General features: G+C 40.4%; 2 protein-coding genes across 14 annotated transcripts in view; one reads left to right on the forward strand and one right to left on the reverse strand.

Annotated features, from left to right (window-relative positions):
* Positions 1 to 16,379, forward strand: part of CTNNA2 (catenin alpha 2) — a 463,208-nt gene that overhangs the window by 300,819 nt on the left and 146,010 nt on the right. For 2 of the 13 annotated variants that reach the window (XM_088162968.1, XM_088162975.1), the window contains exon 1: positions 8,862 to 8,999. The exons of 4 other annotated variants lie outside the window; for them this stretch is intronic. In XM_088162968.1, the coding sequence (XP_088019094.1) occupies positions 8,946 to 8,999 (54 nt within the window). In that variant the 5' untranslated portion in view covers positions 8,862 to 8,945. Of the gene's footprint in view, positions 1 to 6,893; positions 7,437 to 8,861; positions 9,000 to 9,092; positions 9,376 to 13,005; positions 13,410 to 16,379 lie in introns of those variants that run through there. 7 more of the 13 variants (XM_088162970.1, XM_088162977.1, XM_088162976.1 and 4 more) reach the window with 6 other exon arrangements.
* LRRTM1 (leucine rich repeat transmembrane neuronal 1) lies at positions 6,377 to 8,606 on the reverse strand. Its single transcript, XM_014876191.2, has one exon. It carries the CDS (start codon positions 8,272 to 8,274, stop codon positions 6,709 to 6,711), a length of 1,566 nt encoding a protein of 521 aa, XP_014731677.2. The 5' UTR covers positions 8,275 to 8,606; the 3' UTR covers positions 6,377 to 6,708.

A 16,379-nucleotide genomic window follows, 5' to 3' on the forward strand; every position in this document is an offset into this window, starting at 1 on the left:
TGAGAATGGGTAAGAAGAGTTAAAAATTAGAGGGAAAATATATATTTTGAAAGGTATTCAGAAACCTGTTTTCAGTTTGAGGCCTCCAGCTCTCAGGAGGATATTTGCTCATACCTGACTGTAACCACTAGGGTACAGAGGTGTGCTACTATAGGAAGATCTGCTATACACATATATATATACATATATACTTATATATATACACATATATACTGCATTTTTTTCATTGGATCAGCCCTTAAATCAATGTGTTGTGTTTCATTCATATTTTTGGTAAAATCTTAGATTTTACCAAAAATACAATTTTCAGCCCTGTGTCTGGTGTCATGCTCTGTTTTGCTCTTAGGAGAAAGGCACATCAGCAAAAAGGGCCAGATTAAAGTTGGTAATAAATGAATAACTGGGCTTAGTGTCTAATCACATCAGTCAGAGAAATCTGCTGTGCTAAAAATGATAATTCAGTGATGAAGTAGATTGTTCTACTTACCTATTGCTTTTAAAATCTTGGATTTAGTCTTTGTTAGCTCAGAAATTGAAGGGAATTGGTCATGTTCCCATAGCACCCGTGCTGAAAGACATCTTCCTGGCAATAGTGTGTATGGTGAGGATGTGAAGAACATAAGACCAGGGAAATGCTTTAAAATAAATGTGCCTTAGAAGAATAATAGGTGCTGTTTACTAAGCAGAGATGCACATAGTATTAATCCTTTAGCCACTGACACCTATCTCTGATTTTTATTAGCCATATGTATATTTTGGTTTTTAGGAAGAGGAGAGATGGAGGAAAAGGTGAAAAGCTGTCGTTTATTTTCAGCTGAATTTCTTCTGTTGTGATGCAAATCTGGAACTTGGAGCTCCAACTCCTTTCAGTGCAGCCTCCCCCCTTGGACTGTCTCCCCCAGCTTTCACCCTAGCAAAGGCCAGTAAGAACAGTAATTGCTTTAAAACCTCAAGAATTGTGCCTGAATGCCAAAAAGTGACATGATCGTTATTTAAAAAAAACCACAAAAACACACACACACACAAAAAAACCCAAACAAAATAACCCAAAAAACCAATTGCCCTGTTCTCACGGAAATACAGATTTCATTGCAAATATGTTCACTTTAGAGCAGACAGGGTGCAATAAAATTATAGTGCTCTGCAGCATTCATCTCAGCTCTTCACAGCCACCCACCCAATTACAAGCTGTGTCTTGCCAGCAGAAGACTGTTGCTTGGTTTCTGTATTATTTTTATAGCTTTGCTTTCCTCCCCATAACTTTAGAGGTAGGCTGTGCTTACTCCTTTCCTTTCACCAGGTTTTTCTTCTGCTGTTTAAAAAAAAAAAAAAAAAATTGGCTGGTATGGAAAGTCTTTCGCATGGCTCTAAATGTGATTTGTTTTTTAATGTAGAATATGCTCAGAATAGTTGTTTCTAATACCTTAATAGCTCTGGTTTATGTCAGTAATTACATGAAAGGTTAATCTTTAAATCACCAGCATTTCCTAAATTCCTAATCAACTTCATGCTTGGAAAGGAACCGGCATAAATGCTCAATTTGTTAATATTAGACTGGATTGAGCAGGTCAAGGAAAAGTATAACCTTGGTGCCTAATGGTAAATTGAACACAGCAAAAATATCTCAGATCTGTTTGTCATTAGAGCTGTAAATGTGAAAGCTGACTATGAGTGTAGATATAATTAGCAGGAGAATCCGCAGTAGCTCAAGATCACCCATACTCCTAGAAGAGGGTTTCTTTAAAAAAAAAAAAAAAAAAAAAAAAAAAAAGGTAGAAAAGTCCGATTTTCTAGCAAGTCTGTGGTGAAGTGGCAGAGTGATGGATGAGGGGCACGTTGTGCTGCCAGGGAACAGGGATGTGGCAGAGGAAATGATGAGGCTGCGGGCACGTGTGTTTGGGGAAGCGTGTCCGACTGCGCCTCCCTCCATGCCCTGCTGGGAAAGGCAGGGCCACAGAGAGATGCTGGGCATCTTCCTTAAATCCCTGCTGTGGTCCTTGCCACAGCCCGAACGTGGGAGGGGAAGGCACGGAAAAAATCTCATTTCCCATGTGTGCACAGTGCCCCCCTTGCCTTCTCACCAGCTCTCATCTTCCCTTTCATCCCGTCCCTTCACCCCTTCCTTTTCTCTCTGCTGCTGAATGGAGCTATTTAGTGTTGTACCCTCCTTTGCAGAAGCTGTTTCATCCCTGCTTGCACAGTTTTTAAAACTGCTTTCTCCACCCACCCTCAGTCTTGGTTTTTCATCTGTGCTACTTCTTTAGGTTAACCATCTTTACAAAAGGAAAAGGCAGAGGAATCCAGTAACACCCTGATTTGGTTGCCGTTACTCCAGTCTTTCCTCTTATCTTTTGTCTCCTCTTAATTTCATTATTATCACTGCTATTATTATTATGATAGCACTAGAAATGAGCTTCCTCATTAAACACTCCCTTTTTGCCATTCTGAATACCACTGTAGAAGCTGGAGGGGGGAGGAAGGGGGACTCAGAGAGTCCTTTTGCTGTTAATGCAGAATGAGACTCACACAAGGAACAAATGCAGTCCATCTCAAAAGCAAATGAGGGTTGTTTTTTTTCATTTTTTTTTTTTTTTTATCAGAGCTGAAGAAAATGATCAAATAGACTTGTTTCAACTACCTCTCAATGCCTTAGCCATGAAAACATACAGAATATATTAAAGCATACAAAAATATCCTTAGGGATAGTTCATGATCTTCCTGTGGCACAGGTGTGCAGGGGGATGTGTCAGCCTGGTACAGAGCATCCTTGCTGTGACCACAAGGAATGGCTCATCCCTTGGGCTCACCCCTGCAGCACCCAGACATGGCAAAGGAGGGAATTGGCAGCTTTAACAGAATTTCTTTGTATTTTATATTTTCAGGCCAGAAACAGAATGTGGTACATTAGCATTGATTCTGTGGTTTCATACCATTTTTTTTTTAAATTAGTACAGAAAGGAAGGAAAAAAGAGGCAGAAAGGAAAATAAATCATCCCTTATATACATTCAAAGCATACACAGCAACAGTTCCTTCAGCACTGGGTTCACTGAGAGTGGGTATTGATGTTAGCAGCAAGAGAATGCATATTAGAGATCTCTAACACTGGTACTGTTAACCAGCTTCAGGAAAGGTAGTGCTTTTGCTTGCCTTTCACCCTGCCTTGAGTGCAAAAAGACAGTTAAATATAAAAAAATAATGTTAATTACCTAACTATAAAAGGGAGATTAGTCCTATTAAGTAGAACATCAAAAAGGGAATATTTACAATATTTCCCTTCCTTTGATATTCCCCAAGCATTTCATGGACAAAACACTGTTCACAACTCACCCCAAAAGCATCTTTTTATTTTTTTCTGTTTTTTCTTCCTTTTGATTTTGGAGCCATTTAATAGACCAGAATAAGGGCATCCAAAGAGAATGAATAACTTGTCTCTGGGCAGTTGTTGAACATGAAATTTGGAAGAAAGAATTAGGGAAAATTTGTCCCTGCAGTTGCTCTAAATGCAGTACAAATATAATAACTCTCATATACACCAATGCAAGTAGCCTGGAGCAGGATGAATAACTGGATTTGCAATAGCTGGATTGAAATGACATACAGGCTCTTTTATTTCTTTATTACCCACATATATTTCATGTAAACTTTCAGCCTGGATGTGGGCACCCTGTGGAGTGCCTTCATGCCATGTAACAACAGTGACACCCTCTTTCCTCCAATAAATATTCAGAGGGTGTCAAGATCTCCAGAAATGCTCTGGGGATCACCAGGAAGTTGTCTCTAGAAGGGATTACCCTTAGAAAAGATTTCTGCTTGAGGATTTTGAAATACATCCTTTAATAAGTGCTGTGCTCTCCATGGAGGGATCCATCCATCATCCTGCTCAGGGTGGCAAGTCATTGGTGGGCATCACCTCTCTCCAGGAGACGTGGCAACAGGCAAAAACCCCAAATCAGCTCTCACTCAAGAAGTCACTGCACCTTCAAAGAAAAATGCTTTGTTCAGTTTGCTTGGGCTGTCAATGCGAGATGCATGGAGCACAGAGGTGAATAAATTCCAAAGGCAGAATTGCAAACGTAGCTGGAGGTTGCTAACACCAATAAACAGCAGGGGTAACTCCAGAGGGGTGCAATCACTCGTGTGTTTCAAATACAACCCACAAAAATTGCTAAAAATACACCAAAATACAACCACGGGATGATTGTTTGTTGGTATCAGGCTTGTCTCAGGTTCACAGGGGCAAAACCATGACTGCACCAACACACTTCCTGATAGCAACAGGGGGTCATTATCAAAATAAAGCCACTTCAGATTTCATTTTACCATATGCAGACAGTATTTTAACAACCTTGGTTGATTTTGGAAGCTTCCTGGCAAGTGGCTGTAACCAAGTGCTGCCTGGGGGCTTGGGGAGCACATAGCCCAGTCCAAAGTTAAAGAGCCAATTTTTCACAGTTAAATTCCCTATTGATTTCAGAGAAGGGTTTAATGGGGAAAATAAATATAGCTGGGTCCTCAGTTAGCATGACATAAGGTACTTTTGCTTCAAATATGGTCAGGAACCCAAAGAGACAAGGGGCTCTGTACTTCCCCTCTGCCCCTCCTGTTAGGTTTGTACATGGACACTCAACCCCTCAGGTCACTTGGGAGTTTCAGGATGGATCAGGCCCTTGTGGGCTTGAGGCACAGAGAGAGAAATGTGCATTTGTTTAAAGAGAGAAAAGCCTGGGTTTAACAGTACTTGCTTGTTTGAAAGCTGTGGGTGAATTTGCAGTGGCTTTAGGAAAAAAAAAAAGCAGTTGATTTTCATTAAATTTTCTGTGAATCTGTCCTCTCCCAGTACATAATCTCATTACTTTCACAGATCACATTATAGTCTCAATGAGTAAAAATTTTGGTTAACAGGCTATTTTCATTTTTTATAATACACAGTATGAGATGTACCAAGTAGAGGAAAATAAGTTCTGACTCCTTAAAAATAGTTTAAGTCAGAGAAAAAATACAAAATTCAATCTCTACACATAAAATTAATGGCTAAAACCTGATATGCAAGAAAACAAATTATTTCTTCTGTGCTTGTTTTCTGCTTTATAAGCTTGCTGTACCCTTGTAAGAGTAAGTAGCATTTTAATGCAATGAAAAAGGAAAAAAAAAAACCTGTGTTACATTAAAATACATGTAAGATTTTGGAATTGTTCCTCTCTTGGTGGTAACCTGAGGACAGAGAAACATGTATCAAGCATAGAAATGTCACCCAGTTCATTATCCATAACATTTTATTTGCATGTAATGCTGTAGGAAGAAAATTTCAAGATGCTCTGCCTGATGTTATAAAAGTCCCTCATCGTCAATTACTGTGAGAGGAGCTGCTGAAAAGATCAATCGCTTGCTTGTTCACATTCTGGAATGAAAAATCCAAAATACAAGGAAAGGAAGCCTTTATTTAAGGGCAGTCAGATAAAACAGCTGTGGGATTCTACATCATGAAATCACTGCTTATATCCATCAATGCCATTTTTCAGTCTTTAGTAAGGAGGGTGCATCTGCCTTCAGCCTCTGCAGAGGTTTTGGGGTTGTTTTGTTAGTGAAGGCTGGTGCTGAAAGGGAGGGACACGAGCTGGCCTTTGCCAGCACTTTGCTACAGGACCCAGAAGGGTGCACTGAAAACTCTCTGTCCTACCCTGACAGTGATTTTGCTCTTGAGTTTCACCACTGAGACCCAAATAATTTCTCTTCTCTGTTCGCCATGGCACCACAGGGCACAGGATCTTTGCTCTTGGCATAGCTCAAAATAAGCATAAAAGTGGGAAATGCAAGTAAAAGCCCTTAAATTTAGCATTGTTTTTTTTTTTAAATATATATATTAAAGAAAATTCTGATGAGTACATTTTGGCAGTGTTTCACTTGTTTGGCTTTTGTTGTTTTTTTTTTTTTTTTTTTTTTTTTTTTTAGCGAGTCTTTGCAATCTGATCAGTTTTGATACAAAATACTTTTAGGGGTTATAATGCAGCTTTTATGGATCTTACAGCAACCAACAAGTGAGCTGTACTTAAAAATCCTCAGAAATCCTGTCCTAGGGACAGGGTCAAAACTTCAGCCTTTCTGAGGTGCTCTGGCTCCTTGTTGTACCGATGTCCAGTTACAGGTAGCACATTAACAAAAATAGAATTCCAGTGTCATGCTTCATATCTTCAGCAACATGATGTAAGTGAATGTGTGCTAATTACAATGGGAAGCCACCTGGGTAATTTTAAGCTTTCTATTTTACGTGGCTTCTTTGCTCCTTGACTTTTCAACACTCAGCATGAAGAGAGAGAGGTTAAACTGTTGCATTTTGTATACAGGGAACCATTCATGTAATATACACCAGTCTGTAAAAACTGTAAATGCTATTTTTTTTTATTTTAAACAGTTTTCTTAGTTTACAAAAGATCAATAATTGGTACCTTTTTTACACTCTCAGATTCCTGAATATTGACAGATCTTCAAAGGGAGTATTAGCATATGAAACCTTAAGATTGGCTGTCCTGAAGGTTTTTAAGACACGATAAAGCTAAAATATCAAGTCTCTCGGACAGCCCCTCTTAAACAATTTGGGCAGGGGTGCACGTCAGAAATCACCAGCAAAGCCCAGCACCCCCCCCACCCTGTGCCACTGTCTGCCTGCACGCTGTTATTTGGTTGCACACTGTTTAAATCCCAAAGGAAAATCACACCTCGCATTCCCTCGCTGGCTGCTGGTGACAGGAGCAAGATCCGTACTCATTAATGATCACCAGGGCTCCCTCAATGTGGTTGGGTTTGTAATCAACATAATACTCCTGGGCTGACATGGCAGCCATTTGGTGCATGGTCTGTTTTTGCTTCTGCTTCCTGCGCTGTGTGACAAAGCACTGTCTTAGTTGCCTTAAGCCGGCCGGGAAGCACTTCCAGGAGACGTACAACACCAAAACCACGATGAGGAAGGAAAAAATCAGTGCCATGGTGCCCGTCACCACCTTGTGAATCTGCACGGCGTTCTCGGAGTTCTCGCCGGGCATGGTGATGGTGACGGCGTACGTGGTCCGGTCCTCGTCGCCGTCGGGCGCGTCGTAGGTGGCGGTGGCCGAGCCATAGCCCGGCGTCTGCTCGCTGTTGTTGGTCACCGGGGAGAAGGTGTTGACGCTCGTGGGGTCGGCGTTGTCCTCGCACAAGTGAAAGGCGTACACAGCATCCAAAACATCCTCTCCCTGGGCGTACTCGGGGGTGGCACAGAGCAGGTTGCTGTCGTAGCGACCCTGGAAGTTGCTCAGCCAGGAGGCCAGGGCGCAGACGTTCCGGCTGCAATCCCAGGCGTTGGCGGAGAGGCTGATGCTCGTGAGGGACTTCCAGGAGTCGAGGACTCGGGAGTCGATGTAGGTCAGCCGGTTGGAGTCCAGCTGCAGGGATTTGAGATGAGGTACACTTTCGAAAACGTGAGGTTCGATGTATTCGATTTCGTTGCCGGAGAGATCCATCTTTTCGAGTTGCCATATCCAGTCCAAAGTGTTAACTACGATGGTAACTTTATTCCTTCGCAAGCAGAGGGAGTGCAGGGAGATGAGCCTGGGAAAATGGGCTAAATTCACTTTCACCAAGTCATTGTGCTCGAGGTGCAGCTCAGTGAGTTTGAACAAGCCTGCAAAAGAGTTTCGAGCCAGGCTCTTTAACTGATTGTATCCTATGTCTAGAAACTTCAGGCTGCGACAGTCCTGAAAAATTCTCACTGGCACGAACTTGATGGCGTTCGACCGCATGTGCAAAGTTGTCAGTTTTCTCAGCCCGTGGAACAGGTCAGGCTCCAAAGACTGTAGGTTGTTGTATGATAAATCCACACTGCGCAAGTTTGGCATGGGGCGGAAAGTGGTGTTGGGCAGTTGGGTTATTTTGTTGGAACTCAGGGTGAGCTCTTTAACTCGCCGCAATTTTTGAAAGGCATTCCCCTCCACTGAGCAAATGTGATTGTGATCCAGATAGAGCCACGTGAGCTGCATTAACCCTGTGAACTGTCCATCATGCAGCTCTGAAAGGCTGTTGTACCGCAGAGACAAGCCCATCATGCCCGACAGGTTGCGAGGCATCTCTGTGAGATTCAGTGATTCACAGTACAAAAGCCTGCCCTCACACCGACAGAGCTGTGGACACCCACTATTCACAGCTGGAAGCATTTTAGAAAAGATACCCAGCGTACACAATATCAACCCCGGGGGCTTCCTCAGCAGCCAGTTTAAACAGAGACCAATAAGAAGGAAATCCATTAGCAAGAATATTTCCAAATAGGCTTGAGAATGTCCATTGAATCTTTTCAAATTCTACATCATATTTTATTTAAGGGAGAGAAAAAAAAAAAAAAAAAAAAAAAAGGCAAACCAACGAAACAAAGCCCGAAAACCAAAGCAAAACAGCAAACAGAACAAACACAGAGGCAAATATTTCACTTTACAGCATGCAGGAGCTGTGCAGCATTAAAGTTCACAGACATTCAAAGGTAAAATGATAGTGATTTTGTTCATGTTAAATGCTGCAGCAAAGGAAAAAAAAAAATCTTTCTTCATGAAAGAATTTAATTAAAAAGTGTCTTACCCACCCTTTTCCAGAGAGTGACAACCTCCATTCAGTTGCTTCCTTTGTGTTTGGACTAATTATATGCAGAGCTAAAAAAGACCCCTCTGTGCTACAAATTCAGTCCCTTTCAATGTTGTGCAAGGCTGGCAAGCTCACAATGTCTCACTTCGCTTCTGCTCAACGAGCGAAAGGCTTGTCCAGCTAGCTTTTGAGCTGCCTCCTAGGACCTGCAAGTTTCAGAACTATGTACATGAGCTTGATCTTCTCCTTCTCCCTCTGTCCTTTCCTCTGCAGTTAACACTGTGGCGTGAAAAAAACTCCAAACTCTTTACTAACGACTCCACAGGATTTGTCAATCTGTTTAATGTCCATCATTTGCAAGGACCATGGACCGGCACCACCTTTACTCCAGAGAGAGGTTACCATTCATTCACTGACCGGCTAAGGGTCGCTTTATTTCCCATTCTTTGTTCGCTTTGCTTGTTAGGTGATGCTTAGAGCAGAGAGAGACAGCAAGAATCCCTTCCCTTCAGCTGAGCAGTATGTTGCTAGAGCATGCAGAGGCACCCAGTGTTCACTGAGTGTCGTAAGCTGCTCATGATTGTACGCCTGCACTGTGCATCTCAGACATGGGCAGATTGAAAAGGGGTGGGCATAAAACCAACATCGGAGCGAACCAGGAAAGTAATATATGCTCTTTGATGAAATGGAAAATACTTTAAGCCTATCTCGCCATTTCTCAAACAGGCACGCACACACAGCCGCACAAATCATCAAAAGCGAGGCAGTGCTAAGTAGGAAGCTTGAGAATTAGGATTCTTTCTCTTTTTTTTTTTTTTTTCTCGGATGCTTTTGTTTAAAGTCTGAATTTATAAGCTATTAGCCGGGAGAGGGAGAGACTCGATTACTTGGTTTGGGAAGGAATATGTAAACCAGTCTCCTTGGATTGCTTTTTCTCTCTAATTCCGATGATGAGATTTGCCTTTTGGTCTTCGGGTGGGGGATTGAGGGGTGTGTGGGGGGAAAATGTGTTTTTTTTTCCTTCTGACATTGTCTAAATAGAGCATGATTTGAAATTCTGTGCATTCTTTCTCATAGAAATGCAGCCAGAGCTCTGCAAATAGGAGTATCTCATTTCATATAAGCTTTAATTACATTTGGTCTTTTTCCATCCTGCATATTTTGTGTGTTCAGCACATGCCTTTCCTAAAGGCTTTTTTTTTTTTTTTTTTTTTACTTTACCTTTTTCTTTGCAGTGTATGCTACGGCACACAGAACTCAAATTCTAGCAGCATAAAGATTACTGTGCTTTTTGAATAAGATCAATGCATAGGTTGCTGTGAGCATGTCGGCAGCATGCAAAGAGGGGGTTTCAAACCCCATTAGTTAATAAGTTTTGCAGATTGTTCAGGTTTTTTTGTTTCGTGTACAAAAAAAAAAAGAAAAAATCTTTGCTGGGTAATTAATTTGCAGTCTTCATTCTCTATGGGAGAGGCATCGTCAATGAGCTCTGTAATTTTTACTGACTGAAAAATGTATGATACTTCTGTCAGGAAAACGCTGGCCATCTTTTCCTATTATGAAATAGAGTCTCAAGCCCGTGTGCTGGGGAGAGCGATCGGAGCTGGCAGCTCCCAATTCTGCATCAATACCCAGGGAAGAAGTTCCACACGGATTTAGGATACAAGGATTGCAGAGGACCCTGCCGATTTTAAGTGGACATCGGATGCAAAATGCTGGAGGGACAGGGCAAAACCATTGTTTTTGCTTTCTTTTCACAGCTGTGTTAATTGAAAAGAAATACCTTGTTTTGGAGGTGTCTGTTGCAGAGCTAAACATTGTGTTTGAGTGTGGCTGCTGTGAGTATGTGCTGGGAGAGATCAAGGAATGCAGTAATTTGATGCAGTAAAAGTTGCTTTGCAGAAGTCCTGGCAAACTTAAAGCTCTTGTGCATAAAAATAAAAATGTGTGAAGGAGATTCATTACTAATGGATTTGCCAGAAACAGTCTTAAATAAATTACAAATATAAACCTTTTAAATTGCAGTTGCAGAACCTGGGGATCAATGTGTTTTTATGCTCCCTGTTCAGTTTATTTACATTTTCCTGCTCTTCACAGCATTTCAGTGGTCTCAAAGCAAAAAATGTGACGCTTTGATAGTATGTGAACCTCATCTATGTTTTAGCTTTTGGGCAGGAGAACTGAGGGTAGTTTTCCTCTCCCCAGATCATGCTGTTTTATTCAAAGCAGGCTGTTTATGCAAGTGTCCACTGGTTGCAGTACACCTTAATTCTATTTCTCAGTACACAAAAGCAGGAAGGAAAGCAGTGACAGAACTGACAGAAAAAGCATTGAAGCAGGAGAGACTGAAAAAAAACCCATTCAAGAATATATTCCAGATTGCCTTGATGAGTATTTTGGTGCAATTTGCAGGGGGAAAAAAATTAAAGGATGCCTTGAACTTAGCAGATACTGAAAAAAGCTTCAAAGCAATGAGGTTGTGTCCCTTAAAAATCTGCAACCCTACAAGTCTTCATGGGGGAAGCTTTAATGCCTTCTCCCATGTAAAAATTTGGGGGGAGGTCTTCAACAGTAGCCCTGAAAATTTTAATTATATCTTCAAGGAAAGCTACCATTTTCTGCAAATCAGATATGATGAGGATCACTTAGTTACCATTTAAATGCTATGTATAAAGATTTCTTCTAGTAGAGATGAAGCTCCCTGATACATCACTGAAGAGCTGTTTTTTTGTTTTTTTTCACTGCTTCTCCTTGTTATCACCTGGGATACAGCTTGGATCCCAACCAATGTGCCTCTTCCCACTCTGGCATATAATCCATTATCATTTGGTTTTCAAAGGCAGGAATTAGAGCAGACAGTAGCAAACCTATATGACAGCAGCTGGAAGACTGACAACCAGAATTAGGGACCCAGAATTAATGGCCCTAAGTGCACTCTCTCTGAGCTCTGACAGAGGGCTATTGAATAAGAAACTCTGCTCTTTTCCGAAATTTGGTTGTAAAAAAGAATCCAGGTAGACTTAAAATGAGAGACCTCAGTGTATGTTTGAGGCTGTGATGGTGAGGCACAGTAATGACCATATTCAAGAACTGGGGCATCTGAAATATCTTTTGTAAATTGGTGTCCTACTGTATTTTTGCAATGTACCCTTTTTGCAATCAAACCAGAAATCCACTTTGAAGATGATTGTAATGCAAAGGGCTTAATTTCCACTGTCTGAGCTGTTATCACAGCCAAACTGTTAAGTTTACACATTTTCTGAAGTTTCAAAGCCTCTGGCAAGTCTCTATAAATTAGCAGATTTAAATTAACTTTATTAAGTGTGCTGTTATAAAACATTTTAAGAATGGCAAACTAAGTTTGTATGTGTTTAAAGGAGCTTGATTAAATCAATATAAAGTAGGTTATAGAAGAACAGCATGAATAAAGTTTTAGAGAGTTTAGGTGGGAAGCTTCTTGTAGTTATGGCAAGGGCAATTCAGGGGCAGCAATGGTCAGATTTGTTCAAGCTGGAAAAGAAAAACACCTTTCAATGTATTTATTTCCTCTATAAATTTTGAATATTGTGTTCAGATTCATCATAGAATCATCAGAACTGGAAAAGACCTTTAAGATCATCCAGTCCAACTATTAAATGTCCCATATAATTTATCTGGCCTCAGAATCATTTAATTCTTGCTAATCCCTTGGATATTCCTTGGCTGTTTGTGCCTGGATATTTACCTTACCCTAATTTGCAATCCAGTACAGATGGGGCTGGGACAGAGTGCATAAGATCAGAATGTGGCTGCTGATGTCTAACTCTTCATATACACATCTTTTAATAAGTCCTCCACCAAAATACAAAAATGCAAAACAACCTATTAAATAGTGAGTGTACTTCTTCCTTTTGGCATTTTCTGAGTGGTTTCTATCAGAATAATAAAAAGTGTTGCTCTTAGTGATGATTTTAATTTCCTTTCATGAATGGAAGGACTCAAACCTTGATCTTTGGTAGTCTTTAATTTTCAAGTGTGCTGAACCATGGCATTTTGTATAAAGGAAACATTTAAAGACAGAAAAGGAGGAAAAAAGATATGACCTAAGGTAAAGCAAACTGCATCTGTTATTTCTCTTGTATTTCTGTCTTGGTCATCCTGAACTGCCCCTTCTGTATAAAATTTAGGATTTCAGCTGGTAAGAAGTCCAGTTCTATAGCATATCTGTTTTAGTAGATATAAAAATGAGTAACATTATACAAGATTTTGACCAAAATAGTCCTGGTGGCTCCAGATGTCATTAAATCCTTACAGTACCTGACAGACACATTGGATTTGTGGCAACCTTTAAATCATAGGTATTCTTATGTAAATTACTTTACTGGTTTTGACAAGGTGATACATTTTTTTCTGTCTTGTTTTAGATATTCCATCCTCCTCAACCACATTCACCTGCAGGTGATCATGCATAGCTCTATAAAGTCACTGACAGAAGAGACCCATATGCAGAATTGTCAGTGCAGTGCAGAAATGTCAGATTTTTGGACAACATATCCAGAGTATGATGAAGTAACTCTGTCCTCCGTTCATGACTGGTAGACTACTTGAATAAGCTAAAAAAATACTGACTCTCTTAAGTATCTGTGAAAATACCTTTGGATTTCTGGACATGATGACAAAACTCTTGACAGTGTTACTGGTTCCGAATGTGCTGGGCTCATGGGAAAAAGACAAGAAGTAAAATTAACCTTTTGTGATTATTCAACACATGAAGATCATGCAACATCCTGGCTAGGCAAAGGCTGGTGTGTTACTGTCATGTTACCAGGTTGGTGGAACTCCTGGTTTACAGGATTAACCCTTGCTAATTTATATGTCTAAAAATGGCTTAGGAAGTCATGGAGGAAGCACGTGTGGAGTGCAATGATTAGCAAGTATGAAGGTTTTAGTTGGTCATATTTGATTGGAAATCAATGTGTTCCACCTTCAGAAATGCTAAGTGAGACACTCCACAAAGGTTTATCTCAAGACCTTCCCAAGCATTTCTGGAGGTAGCAGCAAATGAACTGTAATTCATTTCCAGTTCTCTTAAAAGCAGAGAGGGCCACAGCTTATCCACACTCTTGAATACATCTCCTGTGTCCTCTGCTACTGGTGATAGTTCATTTGTGAGGGTGATTTTTTTATAAACTCCAGTGCTAAATGTTCTCTTATTTGTGCTTTGAGACTAGTTTTGACTGAAAGGTTCTTCCATGGATGTTGCTTCTCCCACATGTTGCACCTGGGGTTGGCTCGTTGGTGTATTTACTCAGACTTACCAAGACGTTGGATGAAGTGCCAGAATAGCAGGATTGTTTAGGACTATGAAAAATTCCCCCTGTACCCAAACTGGTTATGGCCCTAAACCCATAATGTGTCATTTTACCAGCATTTTATGTCATTTTCCAGAATAACTTGCATTGCTTTTGAGGTTGTGAGGTCTCACCAAGGCATGCAGGTAGCACCGTGCTGTGGAGCAGTCATTGGTAGTACATGGGGAAAACCTTCCTGATACAAAACCCTTCATTCTTTTTACCAATGGCATAACTTGAAAGGCTGTGAACACTTTTTAGATTTCCAAAATACAGGACATATGGAGAATTCAGAGGAATTTATGAAATCAATTATTAAAAGCAAGGATGAACAAGTTAAAAGCTGTTCCTGGCAATCTTCTGGAAAGTCTTTTTACAAGTGGATGAACTGCTCTTGGAAGATTTTCCCAGAACAGAAAATCTGTTCTCAGTCTTAGACCAGTTCTTAATCCATTTCTTGTGCTTGTTTCTAAATGCATTTTAAAGCACAATCAGAAAAGACAAAAACCTTCATGCTGGCCTTTGTGGATGCATTATTTCTAGGAATACATGTTAGCTATGAAGTTGGTGCTGGTATTTTGAAATTGAATAAAGACTTTTATTGATCCCTCTTCCATCACATAAGACACCATTAAAACTGACTCCACAGAAAAACAGAATCATAAAATTAGAGAATAGCTTGGGTTGGCATGGACCTTAAAGATCATCCAGTTCCATTCCCTGGCGTGGGCAGGGCACCTCCCACTGTCCCAGGGTGCTCCAAGCCCCATCCAACCTGGCCTTGGACACTTCCAGGGATCCAGGGGCAGCCACAGCTTCTCTGGGCACCCTGTGCCAGGGCCTGCCCACCCTCCCAGGGAAGAATTTCTTCTTTACCATAAACCTGCTCTTTTCCAGTTTGAACCCACTCCCCCTTGCCCTATCACTACATGCAAAGGGGCTGTTCTACAGAAAAACTCTGCTTTTAGGAAATGTTACCTGTAAATAATGTATTTTGGAATGTTCTTAGATGTGACTCCTGGATTTGCTGAAGACCTGAACAACAGAGGCTGGGTCACATAATCGTGGAAATAGATGCTGGATCGAGCAGGGCACCCATAGGGAACGGGCAGTGGCACCTTTGGCAGGCTGTGGCATTCTCAGTTTGTGTGCACCTCTTGGGGGAATTGTGGCAGAGATGGGAGGCAGGATTTTTATGTTTTCATCCTCCTGCTCCAATGATATCCATATTCTGAAGGGAAAATTCAGGATGAAATGCACTGAAATTCTGCATGTGTATTGCATCTTACAGGGAGATTAGAGAGCCTCTGGATCATTAGCTCATAGACAGAATTAATAATGCAGAAACCAGGTTGAAGAGTCATATTTCAGAGAGAAGTTATTGTGATTTCTGCAAGCTTAAAGACGATGGTTTGTTGACTACCTGCAATATTTATGGTTTCATTACGTTTTATTTGCAACTGATGTAATGTCTAAGAGAAATAATCATGGGTCAAGAGTCTCAGAAGGACATATTTAAAGGCATAACAAAAGATAGTCATGCCTTCTAAAAAAAAAAAGAGAATAACCTGACCTTCTTTTTTTAAACCAACTTAAAAATACTCAAGGCATTACTGAAGAGTTTTTATGGTGGAGGAGGTTTGTGTGTGGTGTATGTGTAATCTTAGAAACTCAGCTTTCCTCAACAGCTAATTTAATTTTGTGAGATCCAATGGCAGTCTGAAATATGCATTCCTGACTCTTGTTTGGTTTTGTTTCAATGTATTTTGAAGACTTTTCATGTCTTAGAAGGAAGAAACATACAAAGTAATCAAAAGTTTGTGTTACTCCATTACTCTTAATAAATATATACAGGGGCATAGTAAATTATAATAACATATTCAAAGGTCCTGAATTTTCCAAGGTTTTGGAAAGAATATGCCAAATACATTCTCAAAATCTGAACAGTAGGATGAATGTAAATTACCCTGCCATTATATATGAATTTAAAGGTGAAACAGCAGATTTGGGGGGCAAACAATAACAAAGCTTTCCGGTTCACTTTGGCTGTGTTTCATAATCACATTCCCTCTCCTACTGCTGTGCTTTTGAATCTTTAATATTCCTGTAAAATGAAGAGCTTATTGTTTCCTAAGACTCAATTTATATTTTAAATGAGTGGAAAGATGCGTAATCGACTTGAAAAGGCAGGAAAATATCATCCTGTTTTTCAAGATACAGGACATTTTACAGAGTGTTTTGAATTCTAGAGACCATTTTTAAAGAATGCTTGGCTTGGTTCTGCTCTTTTTTTCTAGTACAAATTAATTATGATTTGACAAGAGTGTACTTGATTTTCTTCTTCAGGTTTGGTGCAAAGCCAAGCTTTATTAGTTAGAGCCTTTAAATCAAAAACCAAAGGTCAGTATCTGTAAAATGCTTATGGCTTGAGATATATTGTAGTTTTT

Source organism: Sturnus vulgaris, chromosome 4 (genome assembly GCF_052056855.1).
Source record: "Sturnus vulgaris isolate bStuVul1 chromosome 4, bStuVul1.hap1, whole genome shotgun sequence".
Taxonomy (NCBI): domain Eukaryota; kingdom Metazoa; phylum Chordata; class Aves; order Passeriformes; family Sturnidae; genus Sturnus; species Sturnus vulgaris.